The 25684-nt window shown below is 45.2% G+C and overlaps 1 protein-coding gene across 1 annotated transcript in view; it reads right to left on the bottom strand.

Moving 5' to 3' along the window:
- The window catches only part of ehbp1 (EH domain binding protein 1), a 222109-nt gene that overhangs the window by 188133 nt on the left and 8292 nt on the right, over positions 1 to 25684 (bottom strand). The window contains 2 exon segments of the mRNA XM_051960483.1: positions 6737 to 6832; positions 6915 to 6972. Of these exon segments, the coding sequence (XP_051816443.1) occupies positions 6737 to 6832; positions 6915 to 6972 (154 nt within the window).

Here is a 25684-nt window from a genome sequence, read left to right as displayed (position 1 = left end):
GTCTGGATGTATCTGATTTGATGTTCTGCATCCATCTGAGTCTTCTTCTCTGTGCAGCATTGAGGAGATGAGAACAGACAGTAATGGAGGACCACAGACGGTAAACAGCCTCTTCCTCTGCCTCCATGGATGACCTTCACTGCCTTCCAGCACATACAAGCTCATGGACGACAACTCAACAAATAACAGCCGGATACACTGCAGAGCACTTTAAGAAGAGGATGCATGTGTCGTGGTGCACTCTAGGTCCAAGCTGGACCATTAACATCAGACTCGTTGATGCTGGTTAAACCTGCGTTAATAACATAAGATCTCAGTCTAACCCTGGTCCACTGAAGCATTTCCACACGTTATTAAATTCATACTACAGTATTTACATTCTACTAGAAGACTCAGATTACAAACCAGGTGTGAAGTTTATTTCTGTCATTTTCAATCGTAGACCATAGACTGTATATACCGGGCTTTGCAAAAGTTCTGTTACACGGTTTCATGATCTTTAGAGACGTTTACATGTCGGAGTGAAAAATTCCATTAAATAAACTGAAAGTTCTACCTTATAGGCAGGTGTCCTTAATATAATTTTTTTCTCCGGTGAAGTTGTATCAAGATGGAAGTCAAAAGAGTTGAGATATCTGCTCTCCTTCATGCTGAACATCAGCCGGATGACCGTCCACAGAGTCGCAGAGAGGCTAAAGAATGGTGAAGATCTTTCAGGTCTTCACCATTCTTTAGCCTCTCCGCAACTCTGTGGACGGTCATCCGGCTGATGTTCAGCTGTTTGGCTCTGTCAGACTTGTTGTGGCCAGCATGAAGGAGAGCAGATATCTCAACTCTTTTGACTTCCATCTTGATACAACTTCAGCAGAGAAAAAAACTGTATTAAGGAAACCTGCCTATAAGGTAGAACTTTCAGTTTATCTAATGGAATTTTTCACTCCGACATGTAAACGTCTCTAAAGATCATGAAACCGTGTAACAGAACTTTTGCAAAGCCCGGTATAGTGGACGCAGCATCTGGCTCCAGAATTGAAGCCCACCCGGAAGTGTCAGAAACTTGCAATATCACGCCGTCTGCTAGGGTTGGCTCGAAAAAGCTTTTTCTCCATAGACCCAACGCCAACACGGTACCTACACGACGCCCACACGGTACCTACATGACGCCCACACGGCACCTACACGACGCCAACACGGTACCTACACGACGCCAACCTACACGACGCCAACACGGCACCTACACGACGCCAACACGGCACCTACACGACGCCCACACGGCACCTACACGACGCCCACACGGCACCTACACGACGCCAACACGGTACCTACACGACGCCAACCTACACGACGCCAACACGGCACCTACACGACGCCAACACGGCACCTACACGACGCCCACACGGCACCTACACGACGCCAACACGGCACCTACACGACGCCCACACGGCACCTACACGACGCCCACACGGCACCTACACGACGCCCACACGGCACCTACACGACGCCAACACGGCACCTACACGACGCCCACACGGCACCTACACGACGCCCACACGGCACCTACACGACGCCCACACGGCACCTACACGACGCCCACACGGCACCTACACGACGCCCACACGGCACCTACACGACGCCCACACGGCACCTACACGACGCCAACACGGCACCTACACGACGCCCACACGGCACCTACACGACGCCCACACGGCACCTACACGACGCCAACACGGCACCTACACGACGCCCACACGGCACCTACACGACGCCAACACGGCACCTACACGACGCCCACACGGCACCTACACGACGCCAACACGGCACCTACACGACGCCCACACGGCACCTACACGACGCCCACACGGCACCTACACGACGCCAACACGGCACCTACACGACGCCAACACGGCACCTACACGACGCCCACACGGCACCTACACGACGCCCACACGGCACCTACACGACGCCCACACGGCACCTACACGACGCCCACACGGCACCTACACGACGCCAACACGGCACCTACACGACGCCCACACGGCACCTACACGACGCCCACACGGCACCTACACGACGCCCACACGGCACCTACACGACGCCAACACGGCACCTACACGACGCCCACACGGCACCTACACGACGCCAACACGGTACCCGGTACCAACACGACGCCAACACGGCACCTACACGACGCCCACACGGCACCTACACGACGCCCACACGGCACCTACACAACGCCAACACGGTACCTACACGACGCCAACACGGTACCCGGGTACCAACACGACGCCCACACGGCACCTACACGACGCCAACACGGCACCTACACGACGCCCACACGGTACCCGGTACCAACACGACGCCAACACGGCACCTACACGACGCCCACACGGCACCTACACGACGCCAACACGGCACCTACACGACGCCAACACGGCACCTACACGACGCCCACACGGCACCTACACGACGCCCACACGGCACCTACACGACGCCCACACGGCACCTACACGACGCCCACACGGCACCTACACGACGCCAACACGGTACCCGGTACCAACACGACGCCCACACGGTACCAACACGACGCCCACACGGGTACCTACACGACGCCCACACGGTACCTACACGACGCCAACACGGCACCTACACGACGCCCACACGGCACCTACACGACGCCCACACGGCACCTACACGACGCCAACACGGCACCTACACGACGCCCACACGGCACCTACACGACGCCCACACGGGTACCTACACGACGCCAACACGGCACCTACACGACGCCCACACGGCACCTACACGACGCCCACACGGCACCTACACGACGCCAACACGGCACCTACACGACGCCAACACGGCACCTACACGACGCCCACACGGTACCTACACGACGCCAACACGGTACCTACACGACGCCCACACGGTACCTACACGACGCCCACACGGTACCTACACGACGCCAACACGGCACCTACACGACGCCCACACGGCACCTACACGACGCCCACACGGCACCTACACGACGCCCACACGGCACCTACACGACGCCCACACGGCACCTACACGACGCCAACACGGCACCTACACGACGCCCACACGGCACCTACACGACGCCCACACGGCACCTACACGACGCCCACACGGCACCTACACGACGCCCACACGGCACCTACACGACGCCCACACGGCACCTACACGACGCCCACACGGCACCTACACGACGCCCACACGGCACCTACACGACGCCAACACGGCACCTACACGACGCCCACACGGCACCTACACGACGCCCACACGGCACCTACACGACGCCAACACGGCACCTACACGACGCCCACACGGCACCTACACGACGCCCACACGGCACCTACACGACGCCAACACGGCACCTACACGACGCCCACACGGCACCTACACGACGCCAACACGGCACCTACACGACGCCCACACGGCACCTACACGACGCCAACACGGCACCTACACGACGCCCACACGGCACCTACACGACGCCCACACGGCACCTACACGACGCCAACACGGCACCTACACGACGCCAACACGGCACCTACACGACGCCCACACGGCACCTACACGACGCCCACACGGCACCTACACGACGCCCACACGGCACCTACACGACGCCCACACGGCACCTACACGACGCCAACACGGCACCTACACGACGCCCACACGGCACCTACACGACGCCCACACGGCACCTACACGACGCCCACACGGCACCTACACGACGCCAACACGGCACCTACACGACGCCCACACGGCACCTACACGACGCCAACACGGTACCCGGTACCAACACGACGCCAACACGGCACCTACACGACGCCCACACGGCACCTACACGACGCCCACACGGCACCTACACAACGCCAACACGGTACCTACACGACGCCAACACGGTACCCGGTACCAACACGACGCCCACACGGCACCTACACGACGCCAACACGGCACCTACACGACGCCCACACGGCACCTACACGACGCCAACACGGTACCCGGTACCAACACGACGCCAACACGGCACCTACACGACGCCCACACGGCACCTACACGACGCCAACACGGCACCTACACGACGCCCACACGGCACCTACACGACGCCCACACGGCACCTACACGACGCCCACACGGCACCTACACGACGCCAACACGGTACCCGGTACCAACACGACGCCCACACGGTACCAACACGACGCCCACACGGTACCTACACGACGCCAACACGGTACCTACACGACGCCCACACGGTACCTACACGACGCCCACACGGTACCTACACGACGCCAACACGGTACCTACACGACGCCCACACGGTACCTACACGACGCCCACACGGTACCTACACGACGCCAACACGGTACCTACACGACGCCAACACGGTACCTACACGACGCCCACACGGTACCCGGTACCAACACGACGCCAACACGGTACCAACACGACGCCCACACGGTACCTACACGACGCCAACACGGTACCTACACGACGCCAACACGGTATCGACACGACGCCCACATGGTACCAACACAACGCTGCCTCTTCCTCCAGAACCATAAATACTCCGTTATTTCACCACCATGTAAACTGCTTCTAACAGCCAACGAAGCGTGGAGATATTGTCCAGCACAGCTTCAGAGCTGCTGTATCGTCCATCACGGTTTCAGAGCTGCTGTTTGAGCTGCAGACTAGAAACAGACGTCATTCTGGGGTCATATATAACCATTAGCATGTCAACATTAACACGGAACTGCATAGCTAACAGATTTTATATTTTCACTGCCTGTTCTGGTGCAACTAAACATTTATCTAGTATGGAAGATGTAATATTAAAAGTCACACATTAAATCCTGTTAATTAAAAACCTGTGAGGTAAATAAAACACCAGGAGTGACTGGATGGTTCTAGCTGCTCTCTGTTAGGACTGATTCTGTCTACAGAACGAGGAGCTGGAGTCCTACCAGGCTGAGTTCATTTTTAATTTCTGTACTTTCTTGGTCTCCCTGAGGGCTGAGATCCTGCTGAGCTAAGCTGGTCCACTGCAGAGCTTCAAACAGAGCTCAGAGAGTCTTCAAATTATGGCTGGAGTTAGTTTTCATTTTCAGTCAACACACTGTAGAAAGCTGTAAGGTGTTCAGCTGTTACAAGCCGTATGTTTGATATGAAAGAGGTGCTAAAGAAATTAAAAACTGAACATCGACTAAGGTTTGGGATTCAAGAGACGGATTAAGAACAAGTCAAGTTGTTGCATCGCAGGTCGTAATATTCACAGCTATTAAGACATTATTTTACCTGAAAACAGGTGTAGCATCCCTTTGACATAAATCAGATGACTAGAGGTAAAGTGAATTCATTTTAGTAGAGATATTACACCCAGCTTTCTGATTCTATGTCACCTGTTCAGGATTTCATGAGTCTAACCCTCTGAGTCACAATACAACTATTACAGGCTGAACATCAGTTTCAAACTTTATTTTATTTGAATATACGCTGTAAGAACAGAAGAGTAAAGAAGAAATTAAGCAAATGGTAAATAATATCAGAAATATTTTACTGAAGAGCTTGTGGAGCCCAAATCAGACGTAAAAAGTGTTCAATATTAAAATATACTAGCCCTGGAGAGGATATATAACAGCTAATTACGGGGCGACTCGTTGGTGAACACTTGTCCAGAAGTTCCTAGGTATGAATTATAAAACATCATTACACAGAATGAAACTCCAGTAACACACAGAAGGAAAAAAATCAGAAATTTATCAAAAACTGTTCACACACAACAGAATTAATACGTTATGAAGGTATAAAATTTGGAAAACAGACTTAAAGAGTGTATATAAGATGAAACTACCTCAGACTGTATTTAAATACTGTACTGGGAAGTAAATATATGAACCTCATTTGTTATGTTTAGTGTTATCTGCCTAATTTGAGTATTTTATGGAATTTCGTCATTAAATAACAACTGTAACTAACTACATATGTAAACTCTTAGTAAAGCAATTGGGGCGTTCTAAATATTGTTAATTTATGACTTTCCAGATTTTTTTGATATATTTCTGCTTTTTACTTTCTATAATTTGGGTTTTATCCAACATCAGTGGGTGAAACTGTGGCTTCGCTTTGCGCCTCCTTCCAAAAACAGCTTTATTACTTCCTCTGGGACCGGAAGTGGAAGGAAAGAGACTCTAAGATGGAGAGAGGAACAACAGCAGCATTCCTGGAGACCTCAGCCAGAAACAGCAGATATTACAGAAAGGTTTTACACCAGGGGTCTGGAGATACTACACAAACACTCCTAGAGACCTCAGCCAGAACACAGCAGCAGATATCAGTAGGTTTTACACTATAGGTCTACAGATAAATTAAGTCTCAGGTTTCTATGATTCCTGTCTCTTACTGCTGTCAGTAAAAACTCTGAGATTCTCTGCCTATCTGTAGATAGAACAGTAAACGCTACCAGCAGTTCCTCAGACCAGAGGAGGTCTGGAGGTATGTGAGGAGGAGGTGAAGGAGGTAACAGGACACTGAGCTGTAAGGAAACCTGTCAGCACTGAGGTCCAGCATGTTAAAGTAAGCCAGACTGCTGACAGATACCATCCATACATGTTTCATTTACAGACTGGAGAACCCGACAGACTTGAGCAGGAACAGCTTCACTGAACCAGGACTAGACCTTTCCTGAAGACCTGGTCCAGATGATTACAGATCGTACCTTAAACAGGGTGACGGTGATCTCTATGTTCTCTGGAACGGGCCACACCACCACTCCTCTGTACGGGTTTTTGATGCCAGGCTGCCAGCTGTGGGACTGCAGAGCAACACAAACACAGTTATAGCTGGAAAACAGAAACCTTTTGTCTGCTGTGTATTCTGTCTCAATAAATACAAACCTTAGAGGATTTCCTCCGACTTCTGCGAGTCCAAACCACCACCAGTTTGTCTGGTTGCCTGAGAGGTAGAAGAGAAAAGGAAGAGATCCTGCTGAGTGTAAAAAGGTAAAGGTGTTGATTGATCAGTGCTGCTCTCTGTGGTCGTCCATCCGTCTACACAACAACACACTTCAGGACCGTCAGGTTTAAACCCTGATAAACCTTCTACTAAACACACCTGAACAGCCACTGCAGGTCTGAATAAATCATGACCAGACAACCAGACCCAGCTCTGGCTCTGTGGACTGCATATACACAACAGGCAGAAACACACACACACACACGCACACACGCACGCACGCACGCACGCACGCACGCGCGCACGCACGCGCGCACGCACGCGCGCACGCACGCACGCACGCGCGCGCGCACACACGCACACACACACGCGCGCACACACACACACACACACACACACACACACACACACACACACACACACACAGGAGGCGAGACTGACAGGAAAACACTGGAGGAGGCTGAGAGTCACAACAACACGACCCAGTCCAGGATGGAGTCAAAATCCATCAGATCAAACAGTCGAATATTCACCAAGATGATTCAAATTTAGCATGAAACAGACAGAAAGTGTCCGCAGAAGCAGAACACAAGACCCAGTGGGGAATATCAGCTTCAGGTAGACGCTCTTCAGAGCCAACAGAGTCCAGGCTTAATTCCTCTCCATCCTCTCCAGGGTTGATGGTCTGCTGTTGAACTGACCTCTGACTGAACAGAAACTAAATAAACCAACAAACTGCTCTTCAGGGATTCCTTAGAATCACTTTATTCTGCTGAGCTCCACTAAAGGTACAACAGTAAACTGTCCAGAACCTGCTAAAGATCAATATTTTAACGGCATCACAGATCTAGTTCTGGTTGGACAAACTGTTCACTTTCACAAATATCACTGCTGTAAATACAAAATAAATATAAATACAGGTAAAGTACTGCATATAGAAAGCTGGACAAGTCACACTGTCAGGTGAAGACAACGCTAAGTTAAAATAAAATGGCCGGATTAGGTAATATCTCCTCTGAATGTGACTGAACAAACAGGAATTGATGTTGAGCCTCTTTATAAATGAGCAGCAGTGTTCCAGTGTTAAACAATGCTAGTTTACTGCTGGATTTACAGTCCTGAAGAACAACAGCAAAGCCGTCATTCTAGGAAAAGAATGACTGACTGTGTGACAGAAAGAAGACACAAGAGAAAGACAGAGGAGAAAGGGAAGAACAGAGGAGAGAATAACAGACATAGAGCAGCTATTGTCCAACTACCACCCTCAGCTTTCCCCTCTGGACAGGATCTGCTGCTATGAGGAAAATCTCAACCATTCGTCTGCAGGCTGAATGGCTTCTACAGCTTTTGGTGTTTGGCTGAAAGCTGCTCCTGTTTACAAAACCAATGAGACTTCAGAAGGAACGCCACAACAGACGACACAAACATGATGAAGACGAGCTCAGAGTCCTGGAGAAAGACTTAAAGAGTTCATCAGACCTCAATGATACTGGGAGATATTTAACCCTAAAAAGGCCCGTTTATATTGGATCTGAGGTGTAGTTTAGGGCTGAACAATTAATCAAAATATCATGGAAATCAAAACATGATCAACAACACACAGTGCTTTAAAACAGGTAAAAATGTGTCAAAAACATAGCGTTTCAAATTAACCCAATTCTCCTTTTCGCTCTTTTGTTTTCTGAATCTGAATCTCCACATGTTAATAACCATTATTGTTAAGTACAGATTGCAGCAAAAGTCACATCATTTATTCATTTTGTACTGAAAGAACATGCAAAAATACCATCTCCATTAAAATCATGACTCATATCACAATTATAATACCTGTCAAATCATCTTTTTCTTTCAGCTTGGAAAAGATTGTTTTAAAAATACTGGTAAAGTAAATATAGGTGTATTTCCTTTTAATTTTGCAGTAATGTAACGATGAGAAGGTTTCACCGTGTTGCACTGAATAGATGTCAGTCTGCAGAACAAAAGCTTCTGAATTCTCTGAGTGAAAACGTCTGACAGCAGCGAGGTGAGAAAGGGGAACAAAATAGACACACGAATGAAATAATGAGCTGACAGACGTGTGGATGTGTCTGTTTTATGATGTTACAGCAGTCAGAGTGTCCTGAAAACCAGTAAAACAAAGATGAATAAGAAGAAGTGAGAGAAAAAGGATGAACTCAGTGTGTGTGGGCTGGAGAGAGATGGCAGGAGTAAAAGTGGGTCAGCAGACCGACACAAAGCACAGATAAACCCTTCTACATTTACTTTAAAGACATTTAGCTGCTGCTGTTGTCCACATAAACCTGGAATCAGTGAACATGTAGGAATCCGATGTTCCCTCGAAGACACACAGCATCACAACAGGTAGGAACCGTTGGAATTAGTCCATCAGTTACTGCAGCGTTTCCAGACTACAGTGGGTACGGAAAGTATTCAGACCCTTGAAATGTTTCACTCTCTGTGTCATTGCAGCCATTTGCCAAAATCAAAAAAGTTCATTTTATTTCTCATTAATGTACACTCAGCACCCCATCTTGACAGAAAAAAACAGAAATGTAGAAATTTTTGCAAATGTATGAAAAAGAAAAACTGAAATCTCACATGGTCAGAAGTATTCAGAGCCTTTGCAGCGACATTCATATTTAACTCACATGCTGTCCATTTCTTCTGATCCTCCTCCTGATGGTTCTGCTTCTTTATTGGAGTCCAGCTGTGTTTAATTAAACTGATTGGACTTGATTAGGAAAGGCACACACCTGTCTATATAAGACCTTACAGCTCACAGTGCATATCAGAGCAAATGAGAATCATGAGGTGGAAGGAACTGCCCAAGGAGCTCAGAGACAGAATTGTGGCAAAGCACAGATCTGGACAAGGTTACAAAAGAATTTCTGCAGCACTCAAGGTTCCTCAGAGCACAGTGGCCTCCATAAGCCTCAAATGGAAGAAGTTTGGGACGTCCACACCTCTTCCTAGACCTGGCCGTCCAGCCAAACTGAGCAATGGTGGGAGAAGAGCCTTGGTGAGAGAGGTAAAGAAGAACCCAAAGATCACTGTGGCTGAGCTCCAGAGATGCAGTCAGGAGATAGGAGAAAGTTCCACAAAGTCAACTATCACTGCAGCCCTCCACCAGTCGGGGCTTTATGGCAGAGTGGCCCGACGGAAGCCTCTCCTCAGTGCAAGACACATGAAAGCCGCATAGAGTTAGAAAAACACATGAAGGACTCCCAGACTATGAGAAATAAGATTCTCTGGTCTGATGAGACCAAGATTGAACTTTCTGCTGTTAATTCTAAGCGGTATGTGTGGAGAAAAGCAGGCACTGCTCATCACCTGCCCAATACAATCCCTACAGTGAAACATGGTGGTGGGAGCATCATGCTGTGGGGGGGGGGTGTTTTTCAGCTGCAGGGACAGGACGACTGGTTGCAATTGAAGGAAGGATGAATGCGGCCGAGTACAGAGATATCCTGGAGGAAAACCTCTTCCAGAGCGCTCAGGACCTCAGACTGGGCCGAAGGTTCACCTTTCAACAGGACAATGACCCTAAGCACACAGCTAAAATAACAAAGGAGTGGCTTCACAACAACTCTGTGACCGTTCTTGACTGGCCCAGCCAGAGCCCTGACCTAAACCCAATTGAGCATCTCTGGAGAGACCTCAGAATGTCTGTCCACCAACGTTCACCATCCAACCTGACAGAACTGGAGAGGATCTGCAAGAAGAATGGCAGAGGATCCCCAAATCCAGGTGTGAAAAACTTGTTGTGTCATTCCCAAGAAGACTCATGGCTGTACGAGCTGAAAAGGAGCTTCTACTCAATACTGAGCACAGGCTCTGAATACTTCTGACCATGTGATATTTATGTTTTTATTTTTAATACATTTGCAGAAATTTCTACATTTCTGTTTTTTCTGTCAAGATGGGGTGCTGAGTGTACATTAATGAGAAATAAAATGAACTTTTTTGATTTTGGCAAATGGCTGCAATGACACAGAGAGTGAAACATTTCAAGGGGTCCGAATACTTTCCGTACCCACTGTACTTTATGTTTGTAATGCCGTATATCCTTTAGAACTTGTCTTCCTGATAACCTGCGTATCATGGGGAAAGAGCTCTCTATATGATCACACCGCTACAGTTTATTTCTCAGAGTATTAATCCTTATCTGCAGTCCTTCCATCTATAATCAGTCACAGAGAACACTCTAAAACGTTACAGCAGCATTTACAGCTCAGTGTAAAATCACAGCCAGACACTTGCAAGTAGGACAACATCATAGAGATGGATGGTTCTCCTGCCATCTCTGACCGCAGCAGAGCTCCACACTGGGACCTGAATGGATCCATATAGGACCTTTACCTGGTTAAAAGTTCACATTTGTGCTGGTGAATGAAGATCATCAGGCTGATCTGAAGCCCTCCAGCCAGAACAAGAAGCTACTGCATCAGTTATGGCGGTGGAAACAGGACTTTCTGTTCCTCCCTGATCTGACATGGAAGTCACTGCATTCAGCTGGGATTACTGATGAACAATAACTAGCTGATCACTTTAATAAAACTAAGTGGAAAGGGAAGGTCAGACACACCTCATCATGCAAACAAAGTCAGCTAAAGAGAAGAGCTAGTGCACTACATTCAGTTACACTGGCTATAGCTACTAGCAGAGTACTGAGGCAGAATATTAATAAAATAACAGTGATTATGATTTTGGCTTCCAGCTACTGAATAAAACACGAGTGACTACAGCTCACACAAAACAGCCCATGTGTTTAACAATGACTGCTTCAATCTGGATAAATCTGACATGAGAACATCTTATTACCACCAAGGAACACGGCAGAGCTCTGTCTGTCTGTCTGTCACCAACATCGCTCTAAAACAGACCAACACATTTGGATGAAATTTCCAGGTAAAGTCAGAAATGACTCAAGGACCAAGTGATCAGATTTTATCAGTGATGCAGCTTATAGTCTGGATCCACGGATTAGTTAAAGATTTCTGTATCGTTGTCAGATAGCAGCACGGCGTCACTGTAACCATGACAACCAGTGAACACTACATCAGCTGATTGTGATCCTACTACAAATCCACCTCTGAGGACTTATCAGGACTTATCCATCAGAAATGATCCAAGGAACAGAATAGAATAAATAGAATAGAATAGAATAGGCTTTACTGTGGTTATACAGTGTATGAGATAGCAGAGCTTCTCCTTTTCAGTGCAAAGAAAGGTCGAGCTGTGAGCCGCTACGTCTGAGCGCTCCGCCATCTCAATATAAATATATAAACATAAAATGAACATATTTTCAGATTATCATGTCTGGAGTCACTGGCAGTTTTTACACTGGGTTAGTAGGAAATACAAACACAACTATCAGCATGTGGTACCAAAATAAGCCAGTTCTGGTGGATGTTAGCAGCACCAGTCCCACCAGTTTAACAGTTAATCTGGATCCGTGCTCATTAATACTCTGTGTGGAAGTGTAAATGTGTTTGTGGTGGAACACTAAGTCCACCTCCCTGCATGGATGGAGGTGGAGGGTGGAACAGGAAGCTGTGGCTGGAGGCTGGAGGCAGGAACCACTTCATATTAGATAGGACCATCCCCAGACCAGCGACACACACAGACACACACCACAGAGACTAACAAACACACACCAAGCCTAAACACAGCAGCTCAGTTTAGTTCAGCAGCAATAAAACACAGAGATAAACACAGTGATAAAGCAGCGACTATTTTTAAAAACACAATAGTGACTTTGGCAAATTCCAAGTGGCAAAGCCCTCCACTAAATAAAGACTCCCATTTTTATCCCTGAATCAGCTGAAAGAAAATGTCACATTTCTAACAATATCCCACCTAGCAGCTCCCAATCTGAGAGATTTAACCACCATGAAATGAAGAATTGAGAGGGAATGAGTATGGATGGATAGAGACAGAAAGGAGAGAGGAGTATGGATGGATAGAGACAGAAAGGAGAGAGGAGTATGGATGGATAGAGATAGAAAGGAGAGAGGAGTATGGATGGATAGAGATAGAAAGGAGAGAGGAGTATGGATGGATAGAGACAGAAAGGAGAGAGGAGTATGGATGGATAGAGATAGAAAGGAGAGAGGAGTATGGATGGATAGAGACAGAAAGGAGAGAGGAGTATGGATGGATAGAGACAGAAAGGAGAGAGGAGTATGGATGGATAGAGATAGAAAGGAGAGAGGAGTATGGATGGATAGAGACAGAAAGGAGAGAGGAGTATGGATGGATAGAGATAGAAAGGAGAGAGGAGTATGGATGGATAGAGACAGAAATGAAAGAGAAGTATGGATGGATAGAGACAGAAATGAAAGAGGAGTATGGATGGATAGAGACAGAAATGAAAGAGGAGTATGGATGGATAGAGATAGAAAGGAGAGAGGAGTATGGATGATAGAGACAGAAATGAAAGAGAAGTATGGATGGATAGAGACAGAAATGAAAGAGGAGTATGGATGGATAGAGATAGAAAGGAGAGAGGAGTATGGATGGATAGACAGAAATGAAAGAGGAGTATGGATGGATAGAGATAGAAAGGAGAGAGGAGTATGGATGGATAGAGATAGAAAGGAGAGAGGAGTATGGATGGATAGAGACAGAAAGGAGAGAGGAGTATGGATGGATAGAGATAGAAAGGAGAGAGGAGTATGGATGGATAGAGACAGAAATGAAAGAGAAGTATGGATGGATAGAGACAGAAATGAAAGAGGAGTATGGATGGATAGAGACAGAAATGAAAGAGGAGTATGGATGGATAGAGATAGAAAGGAGAGAGGAGTATGGATGATAGAGACAGAAATGAAAGAGAAGTATGGATGGATAGAGACAGAAATGAAAGAGGAGTATGGATGGATAGAGATAGAAAGGAGAGAGGAGTATGGATGGATAGACAGAAATGAAAGAGGAGTATGGATGGATAGAGACAGAAATGAAAGAGGAGTATGGATGGATAGAGACAGAAATGAAAGAGGAGTATGGATGGATAGAGACAGAAATGAAAGAGAAGTATGGATGGATAGAGACAGAAATGAAAGAGGAGTATGGATGGATAGAGATAGAAAGGAGAGAGGAGTATGGATGATAGAGACAGAAATGAAAGAGGAGTATGGATGGATAGAGATAGAAAGGAGAGAGGAGTATGGATGGATAGACAGAAATGAAAGAGGAGTATGGATGGATAGAGACAGAAAGGAGAGAGGAGTATGGATGGATAGAGACAGAAAGGAGAGAGGAGTATGGATGGATAGAGACAGACTAAAGGAGGATGCGATATAATCCTGAATAAACGCTGACGTTTCTCAGCAGAGGAAGCTTCTGCCAGCAGACTGCATGTCTGCGAGTCGATCACTGACATTAAGCGGTAGGAAATGTAGATTTGTTTGTGCCATCCTACAGCAGGTCTGCAGTGCTGCAGACCATAATAAACCCTCCACCTCCTAGACAAACAGCTCAGACTGCAGGAAAGCTGATTGTCCTGCAGCATATAATGGAAGGAGGACTGCAGTGAAACATGCAAACATCCGGCTGAATGTGGAGCTACAAGAGGTGATATTAATTATTAATGACATTTATTCTGATTCATATAACCTTGTAGTGCATTATCCATGCACTCTAATACTGCATATATACCATCCTACACCATCTTAACACGGAGGTTCTGCCAACAGAATGGAATAATTTATATGTATTTGTCTTGATAAATGCCCGTGTTACTTCTATCTACACTAAAATAACAGAATAATAATAATTCTGACTGGAACATGATACCTGCCTAAATATGGAAATGATAAAACATCAGGATAAACATCTGTTACAGATGCGTTTGTGGCCTAAATAATAAAGCTTTTGCTGTGTGTGTCTGCTTTGTGAATAGCCCAGGGATTGTCACTGTGTTCTCACTGTAAAAGCTGCAGAGTATTGATGAGAGAATAAAGAGGCTGGAACACCTGCTATACCTGCAGGTAGATCAGACTGATGCCTTACTGCTGCACCTAAAGGACTATAAATGGTGAACCTGATCTTCTAAACATCCCGTATATTCTATTTATATGGGACAGTTTATGTTTCTAACAAAAGCAACCACTGTCTGCTTATACTGAGCAGTTGGATCAAACCCTTGTGCTTCATTAACACACATCTTTATTAAGTCAGATTAATATCCTTTACACTCCTCCAGCAGTATGCATCGTATACTGCGGAAATCTCAATATTCTCCAGTGAATACTTTGCAAATTCCTGCCCACTGTAAATACTTCTATTGATGATGATTATTACTTCAAAACCCTGTATTTGCTGTTTTTAAATCTTTCCATGCTTCTGAAGTTCTTTTCTTGTCAGTGTTTATTGTAATGCACCAAATCCCCATCAGACTTTTCATATGGAAACCTTTGAGGCCTTAAAACTGATTCTGATGTGTAAACTCAGCTGTCCCACGAAGGATCTCGTTCAAAAGGAAAGCTCAAACCTGCTCCAGTCAGACTCAGAGCTCTCGCAGCGGGGGGGTCACGTGGTTCATGTAAGCCTGAATAGTTCCAAACAGGCAGAGCTGTCATTTCCTTCTATGGGACTGAGAGCGGCGATTTCACGGTAAAAAAGGAATAAAATCACACCTCCAAGTACTTGTTTGATTATTAATTCATTGGAGTATGTATGTAAATGTCAGTTTTACATTTTGAGCCGTAAGGTGACATATTAAAGACACTTTTGGGGTTTTGGAGGGAATGTTTCACATTCGTGTTAGCATGGAAAATCGATTTTACACAGAAATGTAAGATGATTGAAGATGTTCATTTTTGCCCAGCTGGATTATTGTATTTCCAGACAATGTCTATATTTCTCTGATTCACTTACCCGTAGTCTGGGAGTTATTGAAAAGCAGAGTAACAACAGTCCATTCAGCAGATAGTGTCCAGGCAGGAGTTGACTCACTATAACCATTTTAAGACATACACAAAATATATATTCAAGAATAACAACTCATTATGCTTTGATGAATGAAATAGTATGTTTTATTGACAATGGGAGAAACAATGAGGGTCTTCGTGTCTTCAGTGAGGGCTCTCGGGATGCTGGAGGATAGATAGATACGATAGATATTAATAAATATATTTGTTAAATACTTACAAGTATAAGTTTATGCATTATAAAGGGTCTCATATAAAGGACGTAGTCTTGACAATTAAAAAGAGGTAGCGATGTAGCTAGGTAGCTTTCAAAGAAGAGCTAACAAACACATGGCAATGCCTGAAAGTCAGTCATCTGCCAATATTCACAAATACAGATAAATGTCTGCACCACAAAGGGCTTCTGATATAATATAAAGACGTTAAAATTAAAAAGAGGTAGCGACTCATCAGCAATTAATCCGTCAATATATCCCTGGAGATAACTTCACAGCTAACAGCAGAGTCGAGCTAAAAAAAGTAGCAAAAATTCGGTCATCTACCAAGATAAAAAATATATATAATTACGCTGCGCAAATACAAATAAAGCTCAGCATGTGCATCATAAAGAGCCTCTGATAAAATATAGGCAGTTGACAATTCAAAAGAGGAAGGCATTTCATCAACTTACCTCCACATATACTCAACAACCTGCAGTGCAAATAAACGGTGGATATCACTGTAGAAGCGGTGCTTGGAACTAAACAAGCCTCCACAACCCAGAAGTCGACCGAAAGAAAGCGTACAACGGCACCCTATGGGAGTGTCGCAACTCTTACTATCACGAGGGCTCTGGTCAGACTGTCTGAGAAGTTTTCTTTTCTTGCATAAACAGAGGGTCTAACGTGGATGCTGTCAGGTAAACTTCACCATGATTACAGTTTTTAGTTGTTTTATGCCTTTATAAAATGCTGTTTTATATTGTTCCTGGTGCTCAGAAGATACTGCTGGAGCTGCTTATGATACAAGATGGTTTACAGCGCCATTAAAAACACCTCAGCACTTCTTTTTAATTGGTAGAGGAACTGCAGGAGTAGTTATATTCCAGAGAAGATGATACTGCTGGACTGCTTTAAGGCTCTGCTGTGTAAATCCCTGCTTAACAGAAAACATCCAGTGAAAATGACAGAAACGACACAGTAAGACCAGGAAAAGCTCAACTAAAAAAATGTCTCCTCATACCTGACCTACTTATAAATGTCTGATTAAGCAAAGACAGCAGAAAGAGGACGGAAGAGAAAAATAAAACGAGGAACAGAGGAGGACTGCTTTCAGTCAGTTTTCTATCAGACAAACACACAACCTGAACCGTGAACCTCTAGACAAATCATAAACACACAACCTACAGACACACACTTTTTTCAGTTTACTTTTCAACTTCTGTTCATATAATTGTGGACTTTTTTAATCACTCAAAGTTTTGTCTTGATATAAACTCTGCTTTTGTTTAAATTTATCAATTTAACTTCAATAGTTTTTGCTTTCATTTATTTTAGAGCTTTTTATGAGCCTCTAGAGTTTGTATCTATCCCACCAACATACACTTCATATATATTAATTTATCTCAACATTTAGTATTACTGTATTATGTTGTACTATAGCCCCAGTTAACGCTCTACAACTCCTGTTTCTTTATTTAGATTTTCTATATTTTAAACGAGGAGTTTATGAAGCATGAAAGGCAGATTGTGCTGTGACAGTGATTTAGGACATTTCTGTGGGCATTTTAATAAATTTATAGCATTTGGAACCTCTTATAAACATCATCATTTAAGCAGCTGTGGGTCTCTGATAAAAACTCACAATCTGAGTTTTACCATCCAGCACTCAGCCTTTCAGCCCACAAACACAGTTCTAAATGCTCTACATTTATCTTCAAGACAAGATCTATGTCCTTTGTAGGATTGAAAGAGACTACACATTTATAAGCATGTGTTCCTTCCTTCTTTCTTCTGGATTCACTGGCAGTCAGACCCTCCACTAACAGAACAGCAGGTCAGAGAGAATCTGGAAACCCCGTGTGGGTCAATGACACCAAGTTAACAGAGTTAATGCTGAAAACACTAAAACCAGACAGGAGTCAAAGCTCAGCATCATTAATCAGCTTCAAGGGCTGTCTGTAGGTCAGATGTTTGTTTGGAGCTCCTGTTTGCTTTCTATAAATTAAATTCACTTTTACAGACTAAACTAAGTCTAACCTACATGTTTTAAGGCCCAAATGTAACATATCTGCTGCTCATTTCATGAAGAAGTGTTCCACTGATGAAGCATCTGATGTAAGGCGATAAAAAAATACAGAAATGAAACTGAACTGGGACAGCTCTGGATTCTTCTGAACACTTGTAGACTTCTATTTCCAGTAAAAGCCTGAAGATATCAAGCATGACAGTCACTTCTAAAGCAGCTGTACTTTCAGTAAACAGCTGGTTTGTCTCCAGTCAGCTGATTTCTGACAGACTTCTATGGAGACAGTTGTAGCTGAAGGTCTGATCCTGGTATCTCATGGTCCAGTTATGGTCCTCTACAGCTGAAGGAGCCACCAGGTGAGAGCAGGTTGGAGGTTTTAAGGTCAAAAGGTTCCTTATTGTCATATCATTCCACATTTGCACATGAAACAATACGAAATTGGACCCTGGTTATCTAAATCTTTCTACAGGGAGCAGAGAAGAAGGAGCTGTCAGAAACAGAACTCTCTGTGGTGAAGGATGACAGCCAGGAGAAAAATAAAGTGAAATGTTTGCTGACAGAGCAAGCCTACAGGTTTCTCCAGAAAAAGTTTAGGAGAAGCAGGAAAGTAAAAGTGACAAACATCACTGGGAATTTTTCTGGTCCTGTATCTTCAGCTAGCTGCTGATCTCTGAGGTTCTTCTTCATTCCTTCCTTATCTCCTCCACCAGATCTCTGGAATGAGGAGAAATCCATCATAACATTCACTCTAGAGCTGTTTTCTCATAAAAACACCAGACAAGGTCCTTTAAAGCAGGTCCATTTCAACATGTAGAACATCACAGGAGGTTGTTGGAGTCAGAAGATTCTCAGGAATAGAAATAATCCAAGGGGTTGGAGAGAACTTTCAGGAGGCAGAATGACTCAGTTGGTCGTATTTTGGTCTTTAAAAACAGGTGTGTTCCCTGTTCTTTGAATCTGACAGCTTCAGGGTCTGAGAATCTGATCATCTCTAATTCTTATCGGCAAAAAGCGCTTCTCCACATGCTTACGTTAAAAAAAGTAATTAAAACGTCCTCTCACCGGCTACAAAAAACGCTGCATTCATACACGTGATCTGGCTGCGTGTCATTAGTTTGATGTCCAGTCCAACTGATCCAGACATTTGATTCTGACATGCAGCTCCTTTAGATATCTGGAGGACTTCAGACCAACGTGTGAAGACCGTTAAAGTCTGACAAAGCTTCAAGCTCAAAGTATTCTTCATAAACTAATAAAGTCTTGACTCCTTCAACTGCTGAACTTTCAGGAGAAAGAAAGAAGTGAAACTCTTGGACAAACTCTTGATTCTACAAAAACAAACCCTCAGAGGGTTTGTTTTTGTTCCACATTTAAGAGGGCCTCTTAATTAGTGTTAAAATACCAATTAGAAGGGATTCAGAAGACAGCAGAATGAGTCCAAATTGTAGTTAACATCTTACTTCCACAGTGAAAGCCTGAGGCAGAGATCAGCAGGAATCCCTTCATCATGTGTTCAGGAGCAGCGAGGATGAGGGAATGATCGGAAGCTACCAGTAGAGTAAATAAGGCAATAAACATCCCCTTATTATTAAAAAACTACATTTACCAGCCTGTTGTAAGGAAAACTTTTTTTTTTTTTTTTTTATTTATTTCATTCATTAAAAAAATACAACACTGCATATGTTAAATGAATGAAAAGGAGCAGAAAGAAGCTACAGCTTATAATTTCTGCCCCTTATCAATAATAATTTCAAAACATCCATAATATACCAAAGAACGTCCACAGCAGAGGAACCAGGAGCAGCAACACGCATTTCTTTAATCAGAATTATATATTTCAACCTTTTTATCTGTATGTTGCTGTTTCTATCCACAGGGGAAACTTCCACTCTTCACCTCCAACGCAGAGATTTAAGGAAATGAAAATGACAAGTCATTAAAACCGCGTGTGAACAAACAGCAGGACTAACAGCTCTCCAAAAAGTTCCACATGAATTATTTTAATCCTTTGTTTTCAGTCTAACCAGAGGTAAACACACAATAGAACCTGAAACAACCATTTTTCTCATTGCTTTAGGGCTCTGATCATACCCAGTCATGGTCCATTTAGATGTGAGGCTGACTGTGGTCAAACTGTCCTCTGAGGAAACCAGGAGCTAGATGCTGAGCTCTCCCTGTAGACCTCCAGCAGAAGGTCATTTAGTTCGGTGTTTAGAGGACACAGCTGAGAAGCTCCATCCAATGGAAGCTGGAGGCACAAAGACGACGTAGCACCAGAAACCAGTGATGTTCGTTTGGTCTCTGCTATCCTGACTGAAGATCACGTCAATGGATGAATAAACCCACATGTGGAACTACCACTGATGAAGTTCTGAGTTTACTGTGGGTCAGACTGAGTAGAAGCCGGTAACAGAAGATCTGAAGGTTGAATGCTGCTCATGTCTGCGGTGAAATCTGGTTTCCTCCTCACGTTTTTATTTTGATGCTAAACCTTAAATCTCCAGTCTGCAGATTGTGTCAGAGTGTCCACGTGAGGAGGATACTTACATTGTACCACAGGCTGCCTCTCTTCAGAATATGATGTTGAATCAAGAGAAGAAAACATTTTGTTCCCAGAGAAGTAAATAAAGGTTTATCTGCAGTAGGTTGTGTATCATAAAATCCATTCAGCTACATTTTCAGTGCAGACGTTCCAACACACTCCTGGTTTGAGGTGTTTTCCATCCAGACACATGAAGTCAGAATCAGTGTGAAGCTGCAACCAGGAGTCTGTCTGACAGCAGCAGAGGTTTCACTTAACACCCCATCGACTGTGTGTGTGTGTGTGTGTGTGTGTGTGTGTGTGTGTGTGTGTGTGTGTGTGTGTGTGTGTGTGTGTGTGTGTGCGCGTGTCCATAACTGCAGCACAGAACAACTAGAAAAGGAGGCGATGAGGATGAAGAGGAGGAGATGAGGATGAAGTGAGGAGTTCCACTGAGGCACATCAACAGTAAATGCTGTAATTAAAGTGAGGTGCAGGAACACATAACATCTCCACAATAAAAACACTTGTACGTTTATCCCAGTGGTGGCCTTTCACACACCGTGTACACCAACACGCATGAAGCAGACGGCACGGCTCAGAAAACACATGACATGCAAGAGGTGTTTAATCCACAGACAGAGTTGTAGATTCTAAAAGAACTTTAAAGGAATCCAGACTGAACAGTTTCCTCCAAAGAAAGGCCTCTGCTGTACTATCAGCTGGCAGAGAAACCTCCTCCCTCTGCCAAACTCACACTCAGGAATCTGTCAAGGCTTCAGATCTTAACACAACGAGAGCCACGTCAGACGTGTTGGCACGAACACGCTTCTCTGGCACAGATGATGCACACATGCTGAACAGAAGACGACATGTCACAGCCTGACATGCCGGTCATGGAGAAACTGAAACTGCTAGCCGCTAGCTAGCCGCTCGTCTGCCGTCTGGTCCCAGAACTCGTTTACACACTTCTGGCATTTATCAACACTTTAAATTAATATGAGGAAGCAGCGAGTGGAGATCCAGGTTGTAGCTCACGGACACGGTGTGATCAGCTACTGACAGATAGAGGGTCTGCCTCAGAAAACCTGATAATCTGAAGTGTTTATTAGCTGTGCTGCTTAGAATTAACTCCAGAGATGGAGGTCTACCTGTCCAATCATCAGTACAGTGAACCCTCGTTTATCACGGGGGTTACGTTCCAAAAAGAACCCGCGATAGGTGAAATCCGTGAAGTAGTCAGCTTTATTTTTTACAGTTATTATACAATACTGCACTTGGGGGAGCGCTGCAGCTGCAGCCAGGTGGACGCCGTGGCGGTACTCTTGCCTTAGAGCGGGCCGGCTGAATCAATGAGCAGTCGGGGGTGAGGAAGGCTCGCGCCTGTGCTCTTCTCCTGGGGAGCGCGGCTGCGGTGGCCAGAGACGGCTGGGGACCACGTCCACTGTCCGGTTGACGGCGGGGGAAAAGAATAAGGCTGCTCCGTCGGCTCCGTCTTTCAGGGTATCTCACTACATGGAGAGCAAGGAGAGAAATGATCCAGCGCTCCACAGCAGGCAGCGCTGGCCTGTATGGCAGAGGAGACGAGGCGCGGAGACTGTTCACGTTGCTCAGTCCCTTAGCCAATCAGGATGCAGAACACAATGAACTGTTAAAAAAAAGCATAAAAAAACTGCCCTAAAAAAATCCGTGAAACAGCGAAGCCGTGAAAGGTGAACCGCGTTATAGCGAGGGTTCACTGTACATGACTAGATGTAGATGCTTTCACAGGTTTAATACTGAAATATTATCCTATTCCACAGCAGAACCACTGAACTCTGCATGTTTACCTGCTGAGAGCTGTTCAGAGTAATAACTGATTCTGTTCTGTGTCTTCAGGGTTTCTAGAGTCTGCGATTGATGTGAAACTTATTCTTCTAGACTCTTGAAGCTCCCTATCTCAGAGGAGGAGTCATACTGGAATTACCCTGTAATCAATAATCAGCTCCCGTATCTACAGGTCTGTTAGCCAACGACACTCAGCTTGTTTTTAAAGCAACATTTTATCACACAGTTCATGAAAACAGAATCCTGTTAAAAAGCCTGAGGGGAATACTAACATAATGAGTCAGGGTTATATTCAGGCATTAGTTATGCTGAGCTGCACCTTTATGATGGCAGCAGGACTAGACCTCACCTCCTGCAGGTATCTGTGAATCTAAACCAACCATCCTCTACTGTCTGCTAATAAATACATATTATATACAATATATTATAGCACAGGACAGTCTGAACAAAATACAACACTTTACTCACACTGTAGGCGCAGAACTCCGATCAGAAGAACAACAGGGTTCATATAGAAGACAATCCTTCTGCTGACAATCACCTGAACACCAGCTCTGAAGGTACACCTGCAGGTCAGACTCCGGGTAAACCTTCCCGTCAGACTCCGGGGGTAAACGTTCAGACTCCGGGTAAACCTTCCCCTCAGACTCCGGGGGTAAACCTTCCCCTCAGACTCCGGGGGTAAACGTTCAGACTCCGGGTAAACCTTCCCCTCAGACTCCGGGGGTAAACCTTCCCCTCAGACTCAGGGTAAACGTTCAGACTCCGGGTAAACCTTCCCGTCAGACTCAGGGTAAACGTTCAGACTCCGGGTAAACCTTCCCGTCAGACTCAGGGTAAACGTTCAGACTCCGGGTAAACCTTCCCGTCAGACTCAGGGTAAACATTCAGACTCCGGGTAAACCTTCCCGTCAGACTCCGGGGGTAAACCTTCCCGTCAGACTCCGGGGGTAAACCTTCCCGTCAGACTCCGGGGGTAAACCTTCCCGTCAGACTCCGGGTAAACCTTCCCGTCAGACTCCGGGTAAACCTTCCCGTCAGACTCCGGGGGTAAACCTTCCCGTCAGACTCCGGGGGTAAACCTTCCCGTCAGACTCCGGGGGTAAACCTTCCCGTCAGACTCCGGGGGTAAACCTTCCCGTCAGACTCCGGGGGTAAACCTTCCCGTCAGACTCCGGGGGTAAACCTTCCCGTCAGACTCCGGGGGTAAACCTTCCCGTCAGACTCCGGGTAAACCTTCCCGTCAGACTCCGGGTAAACCTTCCCGTCAGACTCCGGGTAAACGTTCAGACTCCGGGTAAACCTTCCCGTCAGACTCAGGGTAAACCTTCCCGTCAGACTCAGGGTAAACCTTCCCGTCAGACTCAGGGTAAACCTTCCCGTCAGACTCAGGGTAAACCTTCCCGTCAGACTCAGGGTAAACCTTCCCGTCAGACTCAGGGTAAACCTTCCCGTAAGACTCAGGGTAAACCTTCCCGTCAGACTCCGGGGGTAAACCTTCCCGTCAGACTGTCAAAGTCTAAAAGTCCACCATAACGTGCTATTTTCTCCCCACACTGACCGGCTCGGATAGTCTCAACGAGTGTCCCACAACATACTAGAGATGAGAAGTGAACGAAAACCTCCACATTACTTGGCGATCGCTCTTTGTTGTGGTCTGTATCGAAATCTCAGGACGCTAGAAAGCTAGCTGAGCTGCTAAGCTGCCTGCCTGGCTAAATACTGGAGCTATGTCGAAAATTCATTTCTCCATCACTCACATGTATGAAATGACATATGGAAACAGACCCTTGGTTGAAAAAAACCGAAGTTCCCCTTTAAGACTAATAACTGGATGTTTAATCGTTACAGGATAAATATATGAGGATCGACATCAGAAAATGTCTCTCTGTGCAAACACAATGAACAGGAGGAATCAGTGATGAACAACAGATGAAGTCCTTGGGTTTGTTATAAAGATGTTCTAGAAGTTATACAGAACAAACGATGATGACGTCTGTTCTACAGGAAAGAGTTTATCTGCAGCAGGAGGGAGATTTTCACCAATTAAAGCAGGTGGACCTCGTCCTGCTGATCACACATGTATGTAACAACAATATTTGCTTTAGCCTTAATGAAAAATGAAGTGTCTCTGTGGACAGCAGCTCTATCTGCAGAAATAACACCTCAGACCAGACCCAATACCTGTATTAATCATCAAACAGACTGAACAGGATGACAAGGAGAACATTTATCATGGAAATCTGAGCAGGAACACCTGATACCAATCACAAATAAAATAAATGAATAAATCTTATCCTTAAAGGCACAGCTTTTAAATAAAGCTGGATAATACTGTCCACTATGATTCACAACGTCCTGAATCGATCAGCTGCTGGATGTTTCATCAGATAATGACCAAAGCCACATAAAGTAGAGTTGAGAATTCATCCTGGAAAGGTCTGTTTATTTCAACATGTGTTGTTTTCACATCAAAGTGAGCATTAGATGCTGGATTAAACCGCTCACCAACACTGTTTCACTCCAAACGTGTGTTTTTAGGCAAACAAGTTCAAAACTATTTAGACAAGAACAACAGGAGACCTGTCCAACTTCAAAGCATCATTATTATGAATATTAAAAGCTGTTCCACACAGCTACGTATGACCTATAAATGATGGATCCATTTATTACAGGTATCCATATAAATTAATATGTTCAGTTTAAACAACAGAGTCTCAAAGTCTGACAACATCAGCCTGATATCAACCTAAAACCAGCATTATCTAACTAGTAGAGACTGACTAATTTAAAAAGAAAGCAGACAGGATTTAATTCACTCTCCACATCTGGGAGCCGTAAGTCACATTTCATCAAAATCCACAAAAAGATCTCAGATAAAGACTTTGTTTTCAGTCTATTTTTCCTTGTAAATGCATTTTCATATCAGCTATTATAAGTCCAGACTGAGCGATGAATATTCTGAGCCATGACAGTACAAATAAATGATAAATAAAATAAACTGTCAGAATTTACAGGACCGTCCTGATGGAAGCAGCTAACTCTGTTGTTAGAACTCAGTACCCACAAAGCAGATATTTTACACATGTAGTCCTACTAAACTACCACAGCTATCCACTGCAGAGCGATACAGAGATACAGATACAGATATAAAGACACAGACACAGATATAGATATACAGACACAGATATAGATATACAGACAC

The sequence above is a fragment of the Acanthochromis polyacanthus genome, chromosome 15 (genome assembly GCF_021347895.1).
Source record: "Acanthochromis polyacanthus isolate Apoly-LR-REF ecotype Palm Island chromosome 15, KAUST_Apoly_ChrSc, whole genome shotgun sequence".
Lineage (NCBI taxonomy): Eukaryota > Metazoa > Chordata > Actinopteri > Pomacentridae > Acanthochromis > Acanthochromis polyacanthus.
Note: the sequence above shows the minus strand (reverse complement) of the source record. Positions and strands in the feature narration are given on the sequence as shown.